The sequence below is a fragment of the Archocentrus centrarchus genome, chromosome 21 (assembly GCF_007364275.1).
Source record: "Archocentrus centrarchus isolate MPI-CPG fArcCen1 chromosome 21, fArcCen1, whole genome shotgun sequence".
NCBI classification, from domain to species: Eukaryota; Metazoa; Chordata; class Actinopteri; order Cichliformes; family Cichlidae; genus Archocentrus; species Archocentrus centrarchus.
This window is the reverse complement of record NC_044366.1, coordinates 28435924-28451748: the sequence shown is the minus strand read 5'-3', so window position 1 is coordinate 28451748 and position 15825 is coordinate 28435924. Positions and strand designations below refer to the sequence as shown.

The window sequence follows — 15825 nt, the reverse complement described above, 5'->3', positions numbered from 1 at the left end:
TTTTAGTTTACTTTTGATTGTTTTTGTGACTGGGTCTTTAATTTTATGGATTGTATTCTGTGCTCTCTTTTTTTTTAAGTTTCCAAGCCAGAACTTTATTGATTTAGATCCGCCTTCATAATATCTTTAAGAAATATCACATTTTTCTTAATTTCATGTGTGGTCAAATCTTTAATTTCATTTCTTATTTTTGTGATTTCCCCCCATAATTCCTGTGTTATTTTTTCCTTATGTTTTTTCTCTAATTCTTTTAGTTTATTCTGTAGTTCTTCTAATTTCTTATTTCTCATCTTTTTCTTGTAGGAAGATAGTGCTATAATTTTCCCTATCAGTACAGCCTTCACAGCATCCCATAAAATGGGGAGAGATACATACATCTGCTGTGTCATTCATTTCTAAATAGAATTGAATCTCTTTTTTAATCTGTTCTTTTATAAAAGGATCATTAAGAAGACTTGAGTTTAGTTTCCGATTATTATTTTTTATTTGTAGGTTTAGATCAATGGACAGGTATATGGGTGCGTGGTCGCTTAAATCTATTGTTCCAATTTCACTTGTGTTTATCTTATCCTTGTCTTTTCCGAATGTTATAAAATAATCTATTCTTGTGTATACAGAGTGGGGTGTGGAATAGTGAGTGTAATCCCTTTGTTTAGGGTGCAAGTTTCTCCATATATCAATTAAGCCTACCTCCTCGAGTAATGTATTAACTTTCTTAATTAATGGTTTTGTACTCAGTGCTTTCCCATTAGAAGTATCTCGTTTAGGCTTTAAGTGTATATTCAGATCACCTCCGCAAATCAGAAGACCTACTGTCTCAGTTGTCATCATATCAACAATTTTTTTTAAAGAAATGAATGTCGCTTCCTGGTGGTGCATATGTATTTAACATTGTAATTGGATTCCCCTCACCAGTACAAACCTTCCCTCCTTGTCTATTCTCTCAGATACTTTTTCAAAATGTAGTTTGTCTAACAAAAGGACAGCGACTCCTCTCCTTCGCCCAGATTTGTATGAAGAGGAGAAGACAGTTGTAAATCCCATTCTTTTCAATTTCTCATGTTCCTTTAAATCCAAATGAGTTTCCTGTAGGTATATTTTTATTGGACTCAGCAGACCATTCACATTATAGGAGATTACTTTTACCTTACTATTAGCCATACTCTAAGCTTCTGGTTATTTTGAGTGTGGCCAAACCCCATACAATCCACCCTCTCCCTGAACCTACATAAGCAAACCTCATTTCAACATTAGAACTATAGCAACAAATGAAACACTTTGTTGTTCTTGAGTAACAATGAAATGAAAAGCAGATAAATTGACTTCCAACTGTGGGGTCTTTGGTATGACCCTAAATAAGCCCCGGTAGAAGGGGGGCTTCGAAGGTGGGCCTCTCTCACCTGATAGTGAGAAAGGGCCTTCCTTTGCCATCTGGCTAACGTCCCTTTCTTTGGCAGCCCATGTGAGACGCCCGACCGTTTTCATTGTCTCTTTTGCCATGCTTAATTCCTGTTCATTTATTTATTATATTATTATTTTTTTAATTATAAAGAATCTCCAATAGTGTATAATAATATTATAGTGAGCATCTCCAGTTTAACAGTTGTGTAAAACTGTACTACCCAATTCATTTGTGCATTTTTACCACAACGTTTATATCCACATGGCGGTTTAGCAGCATCTCTCTCATCAGGGCCACTGCATCCCGCTGCCATTTACCACCAACCTGCAGACACAGCGGTGAAAAAGGAGAATTACTTCAATACCTGATGATACAACAGCAGTTACCCCCGTTTTTGTAATTGCACTGTTTCACTCTACTGGCCTTGGCCCCACTTTGCTCTCAGTGTACTTCTGAAAAAACACTGATGAGGCTGTGATTCTAGAAACCATTGCTGCCTTCTTGTAGGAGCTCATTTTCTTCTGCTGGTTTTCAGAAGTAAACATTTACTCAGCTACTTTTTGTGTGTAGGTGTCTCAGCTCTGAACATTTAAAGTTAACACACATTTAAAACCAGAAGTAGAAAAAGTTGCCTTTAGGTGTTGCAAATCTATCTTCCACTCTGAAGTCCTCAATTACTTTATAGATGGTTCAACAAAAATAACTAGTCAAGTCTTCATAACTAGGCCACTAGGATCACCCATTAAACCCAAGTCACACTTTCCACACATGCATGGGTGCTAGAGTCCACGAGATGTTGGATGAGAGCCCTTTTTTAAAGATGGACAGACAGGCTGTCTCTTTCTTACAGGGTTGATGCCATGCAGCTGACAGGTCATGCAGAGCTGAGGAACATCATCACACAGCAGGATGGGGTACAGATGAACCACCGGGATGTTCTCCACCAGACCATAATCAACGTACTGTACCTGGTCCCACAAGCATTCACAAAAGTCACATTAATATACCATTCAAGGACAGGTTTTTAACACGCATATGTGGTTTAGCACAGACTGTTGATGAAATATTGTAGTTGTGAAATATCAAGCCACATCAAATTTCACTACTGATGTTAATACTAAGTATTATATATTAACTTTTATGTCATTAAAGCTAAAAATGATTCCTCTTATGGAATTTGACCAGATTTTCCTAGCAACCATTGTTTTGGTTTTGGCTTCTTTTCTTGTTTAAAAAGCAAAATTTGTTTACTTCAAAAGCAACCACAGAAATAACTAAGGGTTCTTCCTGACCTTAACATGCCCCCCCAGCACCTCCAGCAACTGTCCTCTGTACCACAACATGTCAGGTCCAATGACAGCACAGCCCAGGACTGACTTCCAGGTGTAGGGCTTCTGTCTGGGCAATGCCTTCATGCTCTGCTGAATCCTCTCTCTGAGCTGCTTGAGCTGATGCTCTGTCAGATCAACAAATATACTCTTATTTTCACTTTAGGCATTTACACTTATTCAATCTAATACAAGCCAACAGACACAAACAGCAGCACTTTACAGGCACATTAAAGAGATTACAGTAAGGCTGCTGTAAAAGTCAACCACAAAAAGCTGACAGCTACTTCTGTTTGAAGTATATGCATTACAGTCAACATTACAATCGCCATAATGGTGCGGTCTTCTCTGTACCTGCATTTTGTGTTCTGACATAAATGAGACCGTCATCTCCGATAGCAGAGACATTTATCTGAATGTGACCGAGACTTGGGAGCTCCGGGGGTTGGTACATTGACGTCTTTACCTACACACACACACACACACACACTCTCTCTCATTAGTTTGGAGAGTTGTTTTTATTATAAGCCTTACACAGAGTGTATGTGCATGTAATCACCTTCTCAGCTGTCATAATGGAGCGGGTGGCTGGTTTTGGAGGCATGCAACCAGACACAATGGATGACTGGAAGGGGAAAGAAATGAGAGGAACAGGTGGGCAACCGGTTTTTGTCTCGCTCTCACTTTGTATCTCTTTCACTGGAGACTGTGGGTCCGTGTCTTTGGATTGCTGAACAACAGCATCTCTGCAACAGGACAGAAAAACCACAAAACAGGTGATAAACATTAGAAACATTCACTTAAAATAAATGTTTACATTCTATTTAATGCTTGGTAAAAATCTGACAGAAAGAGGGATTCAGAAGAGATAAATGAAGGATGTGTACAATAACCCCACACACACCAACACATCTGGCATCCCCAACACACGTGGAACATGAACTCACACACCTTGGCTTTCTTTCCCTGAGTGCGAGGCCTTCGCCGACCAGAAAGTCTGCAATGCTTATCAACTCTCCCATTCTATTAGAGCAGAACAGAGTGACAGGTACCGGACGCTCATCGGTCTTCTCCTGGAAAATCAGAGGCAAGTAGAAACATTCTGGAAAACCAGAGCAACAAACAGGCGAAAATGAAACAAAGAAACTGGCCTAAAATGAGCGGAAAAGAGAAGAAGACCTTGATTGTCATAACAGCCGAAGCTCCGCTCAAATAGTAGCAGATTGAGTCACAGGCTGTATCTGTCCAGGTAGATTGGCCTCCTGCGGGCCTAAAAGGGACAGAGTTAAAAAGTAACTGAGAGGAAGAAGCACAAACGAGTACAGATTTTATCCAAACCAACATGCTAAAATTTTATGGAAACAAACAGAAGCTGTCACACTGAAGTGAAACTAATGGGGTACACAAATCCATGTACACCACCACAAAAACTGTAAAACAGATTGACTGATTAAAAACTTCCAAGACAGATGTTTACTGATTGTCATAGCTACTCTAACAGTTTCATTAAAAATAAATAAATCTGATTTGTGTGAAATGACATTGGACCTTGAGACAGAAACTATATTGTCAAATTTTCATACTGTGATGTCAAATTTTAATAAAACCACCTGGCCCTAATGTATCTGCTCTTTTTATATACAAATATATTCGGTGTGTCCTTGTTCACAATTCAATACCTGATGTCATAAAGAGTGCACTCGAATGCCATGGAGCCAATCAGGGAAGACGGCAGCGGTCGCAGGTTGCTGAGGTGGATCTTCACCGTGCTGCCATGATCACACAGTCTCACCTGGTACCAGCCAGCAGAGACGTAATCAGTGTCACTAATGTAGCCTAAAGTTTGCTTGAATTAGCATTTAAAGGAAAATTCTAGTATGTCTCAACTGTGAGTGGACAGCTGTGGATATTTTTAATAAAACCTTCACTGGTCTCCTACAAGCGCCCCCCCCCCCCCCCCCCAAATTGACTTTCTAGCTGAAAGAAAGTATCCACCTGCAGTAACTTTTACACCATAAAAGATCAGCATTTCTGCCAAACGCAGTTGGTTTTTTAACATGTGACACTGACGTTCAGTGTTGTTAAACTAAAATTAGTTTGATGCTGCTTTTTTTGTTGGGAGCAGCACTTGTTATACCTCTGCAGTGTTGCCAGATATGACATCCGAGCAGATCTGTGCTCTCTCCCAAACTCCATTAAAGAGTGCAGCACAGTACATGTCTGCCTTCCATGCTACATCCTGGGGCTCTGTCTGTGCACACTCCTGCTTGACCAGTTCACATATCCTGAAAAACAAAACAAAAAAAGGACCATAACAGTATATGCTTGCAACACCACATGACTATCAGTACTTCCTGATTCTGTTTGTGTGCATTCATGAGGTTGGCATCAATACAAGCTATCCATCTTAAAAATTCTGTTTTGGTTGGGCATAAGTGACTATAGTGGTTACATTAAAAGACTGGCATTAAAACTGCTAAATTAACCTCTCCAGTGGCTTAACAGCTATTGCTTTTTGAACATTATATCTAATGTACTAAAAAGTACACTCCTTACTACACTGGCAGTGTGTTTGGATCATTCTCCAAGTGTGTGTAAAGTTTGACGGGTATAGCTTTAACAGTGTGCATCTATAGTGTGAATTTGAACATCCTAGGTCGCATCGTTCGAGTTATGACCAGCATTAAAGTTTTTGTGGAACAGATGCCAGCAGCATCGCGGCAGCCAAAAAGGCTGACAAAACCTCGACTTTTCCTTCGAAACAGCTGAGCTAAAACTGAAGCTGCTGTCAATCTTTACCTTCCAGATGGTATTGCATGGTGGATAAAAATTTGACGCTACTTTTCTTCATTCCATCAATACTGACACGATCCCCAGCACCACAAAAGGAAATGCATCCCCCAAACCATGACAGAGCCTCCGCAGTTTATTAAATATGGCTTTAGACACTCATTGTTATACCTCTCTACTGACCTCCTCTGTATGTATTCACAACAATACGCACATACAACAGTAAATGGTCCAACTCAGGGGCCAGATGAATCTTTCAGGTCCTGTATCAGGTTTTTCCTATTTTTTTAATGACATGACCTTCAGATACTGTTCATCTGTGCTACATAGATTTTCATCTCCTGTAGACAGTTTAGGCCTGAAACTTTTTGAAAGGACACACTGTAGGAGTAGGAGGTGTTCCCATAGTGAGACTCACTATGCTTTTTTTGGAGGCAAAATATAAAGAAATGAGGGGTAGCTCAAGACATTTGCACAGTACTGTATTTAAAGAAGTGCAAGCCAACTGATGTGAAGAGGGCGGGAGAAAAATAAATAAATAAATCTCAGATTTTCTTCAATTCTCAGTCTGCATGGCAGGACAGCCAGCCAACCTATCATACAACAAAACAGCCCCAAGTAATTACTGATCATGAAACTAATAGGACTAAGTGGTAAAGAAGTATTTTATAGAACAGTTCCGATAATTCTGTCACTCTATATATTTTTAATGACTTATTCTTTAACAGCTAACCTTTTGAGGTGAGACTCGTTCTGCATGAGCCGGATGTAGAAGCTGCTCGGAGATTTGGTGTGGCTGACTCTCACTTTAACATCTTTGAGCTGGGCAGGGAGCTTCACCTGAAGCTGAAACTCATGTGGTTCCTCATTTTGGTCTCCAGAGATTATTTGTTCTGAAATATCAGCTCCCCCTGTTGCTGAAGCAAGCTCAAGTGGAGGGTCCCATATGGCTGCATCATTGCCAGAGGGCCTGGCATTTTTGGAGCTCAGTCTATATCAGATGAGACATAAGTGGACAAGATAGAGGAAGTGAGGGAAGAAAATGAAGTGAAATGGAAATACTCTACTCTCTATAAATGAGCACAAAGACAAAAAGATGTACTAAATGGTTCTAAGGTACAAAAAAAAAAAAAGAAAAATGACACTGTGCAATAAAGTAAAAAAAAAAAAAAGCACAATATAAATTGTTACACTGTAAAATCTCACCATTAATTTGCAGATTGCAGTCAACAGTTCTTTTTTCTTACTCCTCGTAACTCAAGTGCACAATCCTAACTACAGTGGCTGCTGCAGAATAAATAACTCTGGCTGCTGGTCATCTGTAGTGAGTGTAGGCCGTCAGTCTGCTGTTTACCTCAGCTGTCAGTATGCGTTCACATCTATTTACTCTGGAGGTGGTTATAAAAACTTTGACTCATATCGGACTCCTTTCACAATGAGGCAGCGAAGCTCACTTCTGACCGATGACAGAGGTACTGAGTTGTTGAGGATATCCTGAACTTTTATGTCACAAGCGCTGCAGCTAGCTGTTGACAGCCAGAGTGAGCGAACTTTCTTTAAGTGGAACTAACATTGTTGGACTCTGCTGACAATAAGTAATTGCAAGAATATTGGGAAAAAATAAGGATGTTTATGCACATTTTTTTTTGTGTTTTAGAGGTGACAAAACAATCCACATCATTTTTGTCCTGTCTCCCTCCTCTCACCACCAGCCAGTCATGGCAGGTGACTGCCCCTGCATTACCGTATGGTCTTCACCTTACAATATAAAGCACCTCGAGGCAACTGTTTGTTGTGATTTGTCACTACATAAATAAAACAATTGAATAAAACATAGGCATGCTCATGAGTCTGAAGGTGCAAGGACAAATTTAAGTTTGCTTGCACGTCATGGAAATGTCTTTGAGTTCCCTTTTCCTCCGTCTCTGGTGTACTGAACACAGTTCCAGTCAAACGTTTGGACACACCTGAGTGTCCAAACTGACTGGTACTGTGTGTGGCTGGTAGCTAACCACATAAATAAAACGTGATTAGGAGAAATGGCAGCTTCTATCTGTGTTCACGGCAGCTTCCACAAACCAGTATTTTTAATGGATTAATTCTAAATTTATGACAATGCATCAATTTGCTGGAAGACAATCACTCACTAAAACACACACACACACACAATTTTTTTTTTCTATTAAACACATTCAAACGACTGACTGCACCTTTAACATATACAACTTTGGATGCCTCATTTATGAAACACTTTGCATTGTAAGCTGTAAAACAAACTTGAGAGGACTAACCCCTCTTTGAAGCGGGCCAGCTCTTCTTTGACCAGCAGCTCAGCAATGTTAGTTAGTGACTCGCTCCCTTCACCCTGAAACAGTTTGACTGGGAGAGGCTCAGACTTAGGCGCTCGTCCTAGAGGGGCACAGACAACAAAAGAGTACAAGAATGGCTTCTGGTGTGCAATATTTACAGAAGAGCTTAATGTTTCACACATCGATTCACACTGTACCTGTAGCTATAACAGTGACCAGTTTGTCCTTAACTAGGCCGATGAATCTGTTAGCACAGGCATCACTCCAGGACTCTCCTTCCACAGGAATCACATTAGACAAACAGCAGTGGATTGCCTGCACACAGGAGAAATCATTTACTGTTGACTTAAACCAGCACTATTCAAAAATGTAACACAAAAATTAAAAAATGGGGGAGGGGGTAATTAGACATATATTTGTTTTAAGAAAAAAATCTTCTTTTTTAATGCTAAAATAAGTCAGCAAATACACCAGAGCAGGCCCCTCAAGTGGAGTCTATATGTGGGAAACACTGATAACCGACTTCATTAAGGAATGAGCAAACACACACACACACACACACACACACACACACACATCCATGTTAACTGAATTGAACTGGAATCAGAAATGAATTTTTAGCCAAATTACTATTAACAACTTACAGATTCTGTAGATTTTATTGACATATAAAAAATTCTGTGCTCTCACCCTGGCAGGAAGGGCGAAAAACTCTTCTTTGATCTTCTTCAAGTCACGGACTGACAAGATTTTCCTGTCGCCAAAGTCAACATACTGTACTTCTACTTTTCTTCCCTCTGGATGACCTAAACACACACACCAGAGTTACATTAGTGCACTTTTTGTAGTTGACTGAACAATGAAGGTTAAGGAGAAGGTTCAAGTTAAAAAAAAAAAAAAAAAATATATATATATATATATATATATATATATATAAATAAAACACACACACAGTGTTCTGGCTAGCGGTTGACCGCCAGGCGCTACGCTCGGCTCAGGATTTCACCTTCACTTTCGGAGCTCTGCTGTCACTGCATTTAGCAAAACACGAGCCCGCCCCGGCTATATCGCTGCTTGCACCTGTATAATTTCACTGCAATCTACCACTGAGCACGGAAAGTTCACAATATGCACATGCTGTGAGTGTGCGTGTGTGGCTGCGCGCACGCGTTTTGCTCGCTGTGCAGAAAATGTCAGCTGTTATTCTTTCTTTACATCAGCTGTAGCCACCAGAACTACAACCACAGTTTGCTAGCGGAGCCTGTCATAGCACTAGCGATCATTTGGTCACGGGTGCCCCCCTTCCTCAGTATCGAGGGGAATATTTTTTATGCTTTAATCCCCAATTAGCAACTAAAAATAGACCTGCAGTAGAAACGTAATTTGGAGGATGCTTGTGAATAAAAAGCATTACAGCAACATGAAGAACAGAGAACTTTGTAGCTGCTCCATCCACCGCTGTTTGTTTCACACAGAGAAACACTGCAGTACGGAAGTTCAAATATGCAGATGAATTGTAAATACGAAAAATTATTTCTTATCTGATTACTTGATGGCGTAATCGATAGAATACTCAATTACTAAAATAATCGATAGTTGCAGCCCTACTTATATTCAGAAAGCCATAATCAAACATTACTTTTCAGCACCAGTGAAGCTATGAAAGACCTTCAAGAAAAAACTACAGTTCCCAGCAAGATGATGTCACTCACAACATGGTGTCTGATATTCCAATGTAGGAAATGCTTTTAGCAGCTGTTTGATAAAAAATCTGGATTATGTTTTTGTTGTGTATGCTTTTTTACATGATTTCTGCAAACCCATTAGTGAAAGTGAATGGCACTCTTAGGCGCATTAAATGCATGATAAATAAGTAACTCTTCTGAATTATATGCGAAAATTATCACTATCTAATAAGGCCTGGGTTAGTGTTCTGCGTTGGTCCTACATACATAACCGAAAATCCTCTCTGAACCTAACCTGACATGCACCTCGAGAAATGTAACTACAGGTTCACAATGACTGATTAGCCTTCAGAGGTGCTTTCTGGTTACATGAGCAGGCACCCTCACTCAATTAACAAGGCCGGCACCCCTCCCCCCCTTGGGGAGGGGTGACTTTACCAGCACAAAGCCCCCATGAACCACTGCTAGCTACTTAGGGAATACACATTTTCTCTAGCAACTGTATCATATCCACTGTGGGAAACAACTCTTGAGGAATAAGGGTGCAAGTGCCACAAGTGAAAGCCCACAGCCTTGACAGCTGTAACTGGTGGTATGCATATACTATGCATATATTTTCACTTTTCACTTCCCTCCTTAACTAAATTCCATTATGGTTTCACTAAGCCTAAATTAACCCGTTTAAAAAAAAAAAAAAAAAAATGCTACAGCTGTTAAGTAAACTACTTTATCTTATTAACTTTAGTTCATTTTTGAAACATGTACAAAAGCACGTAAACTATGAAACAGTTTAACAAGAATGGAAAATGTAGATTAGCAGCATTTTATCAGTTCAGCTGCTTTTCATACGCTTACATCGAGTGATTAGATTACAGTCGGCCAAATAATTTATTGCTGTATGCGACCAGATTATGTGATTCTCTGCCATCTTGCTCGTATAGCTGGAAAGTGGAAAATCTCCTTGATCTCACTCTTCTCTTACCCACTGGGTGATGATGTAACCCACACAATTAGCAGTGTAGCAGGTGGATTATATGAACAATATCAAATTATATATAGTGGACACTGGCAGAATTACTAATACTACATTATCTTATTTTATTAGCTCAATAGGAAATGGTAACTAGGTATGGTACATAGGTAAGTACATTTATTCAAACCTTGACATGCTCATACACATACTTACCCTTCACCTGAGCTCTGCACCACTGTGTGTCATCAAAACGGGCGACACAGGCTTGTCCTATCACAGGGCAGTAGATGCTGAGCTCATCTTCTCCCAGTAATGCCAGATCTTTGTAGAAGTCCTGAAGCTTGGCTGAGAGCAACATGAACTCCATGTTGTCAGCCTGGTTGTGATGTTAAACAGGAAAATTTCAAAAGGAAATAAAATACAAAACTCAAACAGAAGGAAAAAAAAAATTGCACATGTGGCAAAAAAAATAGATGTGTTTAATGTAAATATCTAGTAATTAACCTATTCTATTAATCTATTTATTTATTGATCTATTAATTACTGTGACACAAAGCAATCTCTGTCTATTTATATTCTATTGCTGGCAGCTGAGATTTTTTTTGAGGATATTAAAACATTTGTTCATGTTTAGTACCAGGTGGATATAGAAGTCAGCAGGGTTGCTGACGTGGGACACCAAAGCAGCAACCTCTCTGTTGATCTTGGGATATACAGGAGGGTAGTACTGCAGGGGCCTCCTGCCCGTTGTCATTGGAGAATAAAACCTGTGAGCAGTTTTTGAAAAGCAAAACAAGTTTAGGCCATTTCAGTGACAGTCCAACTGAACAGAATTTGATTCTTGGTTAAATAAATTTTCTTAAGGAATTTTTGCCTGGCTAACTTGGACATGTATGTATGGGTACCTGGCCACTTCAATGAAAACAAGATACTCTCTGATAGAGATGAATCCATCACCGGACTGTTCCTTGGGAGCTTTCCGCAGGTCCACCAACAGGAAGTCTCTGTCCTGACCCAAAATCCACATTTCCACTGCTGCAAAGCCGACCACACGGCGGAATTCAACCTGTGCCTCCTTACTCCAGCCTTTTATCTACATGGACGCATGCGCACGCACACACACACACACGCACACATGCCTACTATTGCTGCTGTGTTTCAAAACAACATGCCTCCACAATAAAAGCACAACACTTTTTTTTTTTTCCCCAAAACAGGTAGATAAAAAACCCCTAAAATTCCAAGAAGTTATGAAAAAAGTACATCTCTCTGGGAAACTGTCAAATAAAGTTGCATTTAAAATACAAACTATTAATTTGTTTTTCTTTGTGTTGAACTGTTATAAGCAGCATATTCATGTTTTTCTTGTGCCTTCTGAAATGCTCAAAAGTTTTTTTTAAAAATTTTTTTATATGAACTATCCAAGAAAGCAACCACGTATCCTTCCAAATACAAATACCGTATAAATCCAGTTGTCTTACCACATCAGAAGGGACCAGGCCCTTGAACGAACATCTGATGGCCAGTGGAGTAAAGTTAAACAAGACCGCTTTAACTGCTCTATCCACTTTTCTCAGCTGGTTGTTCACAGCATTCAGTGAAGTCTCAGTGGCCATGTCTTCACTGGTAAATTCATCCACAAGAATACAGAATGAAGTCAGAACAGAAAACTGCACACACTATACTTACATACCACCTCTCAGATCAAAAGGAAATCAACAGCGTCAACAATAATTGTGGAAATATTTCTTTTAAAGTGACACATACTGAGAAGATATTTTACTATATTTTACTACTACTCATTGTGTGGCTATGTGTAGGATGTCAGTTACTTAGTGATGAAGGGGAAACAATCCTGTTCTGGTGCTGGATAAAGGGGCAAAAATGCAAAACAGCAGCTTTACAAGCTGGACAATATTATAACAAAGGAAACCAGCCGTGAAGCAGGGAGAATGCAGTTCTATGGACTACCACGTGCTCCAGACAGTTAAATCTTTAAGGAAATATAAATAAAAACAGAAAGTAATAATTTGCAAATCTCATAAACCCATATTTGATTCACAATAGAACATAGAAAACACATCAAATATTTAAACTGAAATGTTTCACTATTTCACAAATAACAGCTCATTTTGAATTTAATGGCAACAACATGTCTCAAAACAGCTGCAGGAACATTTTGCAACTAATTAGATTAACTGGCAACATGACTGGGTATAAAAACATCATCTCAGAAATGCAGAGTTTCTCAGAACCAAAGATGGGCAGATGTTCACTCATCTGTACGCGTACCTCTTCGTGGTGATTGTTTGGGTAAGTCCGTGATCAAGGAAGAAAACTCGTGCACTAGCCAGCTGGGTGACCGCACAGGTTTTCACAGGCTCTGAAGAGCCTTTCTGCAAGACTTCAAGCACTCTAGCCCGGCACCAGAGTCCCTCCTCACTCTTCACAAAGATCAAGGAGTCTGTAAAGGAGACGTGAAACAAAGAAAATATTTGGAGCCACTCTGAATGGAGAGTGTGGCTTGATGCAATCTCAATATTATATGTCAGGAAACTGAAGCATAATCAAAAAGTGAACAAGGAAGCAGAATAAAATTATCTGCGATGCATGTTTCAGCACAACATAAAACCAATGGGAATCAGTCCACAAGTGACTAAATTCCCAAATTATTGGCTTGACAGTTAGCACAACAAAACAGTCAAGTACTTTCCAGGCAAGCACATTTATTTTATTTTTTTTTTTTAGCCTGTCATGTCTGGCATCTTTCACAATCGGAATGATGATCCGAATGCACTGATGTACCAAACATATTTGCTTTGACAAGAACAGCTCTATATGTTTCCTATAGGCTCTTCTTGTTAATGTTTGCAATTTTATTTTTATTTATTTATCTTTTTATTTAGTTATTCATGCCAAGTCTGACAGGCAACCAGGAAGGGGCAAGAACAAGAGGTGGGGGGGGGGGAAAGGAGATAGAGAGAAAAAATAAATAAATAAATAAATAAATAAAAGGGGTTGATATACTCACACACACACACACACACACACACACCCATACACACACCCATATGCACCTACATATACACACACACACACACACACAAGTGTATTGTTTGTAGTAATGTGTGTGTATGCGCCTTTGTCATGCAATGTATTCGATAATGAGGGCGAGAAACTGCAACCATGCCCCCCGCGATCCAGAGGCAGATAGGGAAGGACCCAGGGGACCCAGGCCATCCACAGCACAGGAGCTCAGAAGACTTGGGGCCACACATCCCGATGGCAACCGCGTACACTCCCCAGATAAGGAAGGAGGGAGGCTACAGACGGAACCCCCACAATCCAGGGGCTAGAGTCCAGAGAGCCAGAGGTGACGGGCAGCCCACCCCCCCCGGCAGGCCGGCACCCCCAGCACGAGCCAGGCATGCGGCCCCCGAGGCCCCAAGCGCCCGAGAGCAGCCCGACACCCGGCAGAGCCCCCCCACGCGCCAAAGAGGCCCAAGCCACCCCCAGGCCATGGCCGCCAAGGGAGCAGGCCAAAGACCATGCCGAGATATCCGGCCACACACCCCGGGACCCACGGGCACCCACACCCCAGGGGCGGCAGTGACGACCAGTGGGGAGCAGCGTGGAGCGGTAGGGAGGGGTAACTCCCACCCTCCGTGTCCCACAGGTGCCAAGGCTTGGCAAGCCACCAACCCAGGCCCAGCTGTCCACACACACACACTCTCACAAGCACGCACGTACACACACACACGTACCAGTCATTCCCTCATGTACACACACGCACATACACACGCACGCACATTCGCATGCACCAGTCACACACTCATGTATACACACTCACACTCACACGCACATACACACACACACACACGTACCAGTCATTCCCTCATGTACACACACGCACATTCGCATGCACCAGTCACACACTCATGCATACGCACATGTAACATACATGGACACCTAATGTGGGAGAGCGGGTACCAGCACCAAGCCAGCGGCAACCCAGGGAAGCAGCCAACCCAGCCCCGAACAATGAGCCAGTCCCCATCCCAGGCGGGGTGCACGGAACTGGGGTGTGAGAAGGCCCGCCCGCCCCCTCCTCCCACTCAGCGTGTTGGGGGGGGTGATGTGAGTGTATGTACTGAGAAGAATGTGTATGGCTGTGTGAAAACTACAGTGCTTTTAAAATTGGAGGGACAGATGTAATATGAGCACTGAATAACAGCGCCCATCCACACCGTCCCCCCCAAGGCCCTCAATGTCTAAAATGTAAATAAAATTGAGGTGCAGGCAGCAGTGAACAGACAAGTGGGGCCACCTCAGGCAAGCACATTTAAATTGAATGGTGTTTTGTTGTGTTTAGCAGTGAGAGTAAAAAAAAAAAAAAAAAAAAATCCCATAATTTGCCATTAAAAAGTATTCAGATCAAGCATATTGATGACACATTCATTTCATAATCATGACATGCTGCTCTCCCCTACATAAGCTGTCTCTTAACCCTCTAGGACAGGGCTCTTTAACTCCAGGCCTCGAGGTCCGGTGTCCTGCAGGTTTTAGATGCGTCTCTGCTTCAACACACCTGAGTCAAATATAGAAGTCATTAGCAGGACTCTGGAAAACTTGACTGCATACTGAGAAGGTAATTCAGCCATTTGATTCAGGTGTGTTGGATCAAGGACACATCTAAAACCTGCAGGACAGGAGCTCTCGAGGCCTGGAGTTGAAGAGCCCTGCTCTAGGGGATAATTTGTCATTTTTAACTACTTTTCCCTTTACCTTTATAGTTCACCTTAAAAACTTTTTACCTTGCCTTGTTTTGGTATCATTATTTTCAGCACAACCTCATGTGTAGGGCTGTACAGTTATTCTTTCATTTTGACATACTGTATTAATACATTGGACCTAAAAATAACAAATTGGATTTTTTTTTTTACAGTGAAAACCAAAAACATGTTTAACAAATTATTTTTACAACTTAAAATACAAATATAAGCTGTAAATTTTTAAATTTTTAAAAAAATATATAGCAAACAAAGTTACAGTGTATCACAAAAGTGAGTACACCCCTCACAGGTCTGCATATATTTAAGTAGCGTATTTTCCAGACTATAAGTCGCACTTTTATTCATAGTTTGGCCAGGGGTGTAACCTATTCTCCGGAGCGACTTATAGTCTGAAAGATACGGTATATCTTTTCATGGGACAACACTGACAAAATGACACTTTGACACAATGAAAAGTAGTCTGTATGCAGCTTGTGTCATTTTGTCAGTATATACCTAAATATCTGCAGAAATATGAGGGGTGTACTCACTTTTGTGATACACTT

General features: G+C 40.8%; 1 protein-coding gene across 2 annotated transcripts in view; it reads right to left on the bottom strand.

Moving 5' to 3' along the window:
- Window positions 1-15825, bottom strand: part of rnf17 (ring finger protein 17) — a 40057-nt gene that overhangs the window by 9302 nt on the left and 14930 nt on the right. For both annotated transcript variants that reach the window (XM_030758383.1, XM_030758384.1), the window contains 18 exons: window positions 12780-12951; window positions 11969-12110; window positions 11393-11580; window positions 11125-11254; window positions 10701-10863; window positions 8520-8635; window positions 8027-8144; window positions 7812-7929; window positions 6254-6511; window positions 4868-5015; window positions 4410-4522; window positions 3910-4000; window positions 3682-3803; window positions 3290-3476; window positions 3085-3196; window positions 2695-2858; window positions 2251-2370; window positions 1646-1726 (listed from right to left, as the gene is read on the bottom strand). In XM_030758383.1, coding sequence (XP_030614243.1) covers window positions 1646-1726; window positions 2251-2370; window positions 2695-2858; window positions 3085-3196; window positions 3290-3476; window positions 3682-3803; window positions 3910-4000; window positions 4410-4522; window positions 4868-5015; window positions 6254-6511; window positions 7812-7929; window positions 8027-8144; window positions 8520-8635; window positions 10701-10863; window positions 11125-11254; window positions 11393-11580; window positions 11969-12110; window positions 12780-12951 — 2543 coding nt within the window. The remainder of the gene's footprint in view (window positions 1-1645; window positions 1727-2250; window positions 2371-2694; window positions 2859-3084; window positions 3197-3289; window positions 3477-3681; window positions 3804-3909; window positions 4001-4409; window positions 4523-4867; window positions 5016-6253; window positions 6512-7811; window positions 7930-8026; window positions 8145-8519; window positions 8636-10700; window positions 10864-11124; window positions 11255-11392; window positions 11581-11968; window positions 12111-12779; window positions 12952-15825) is intronic.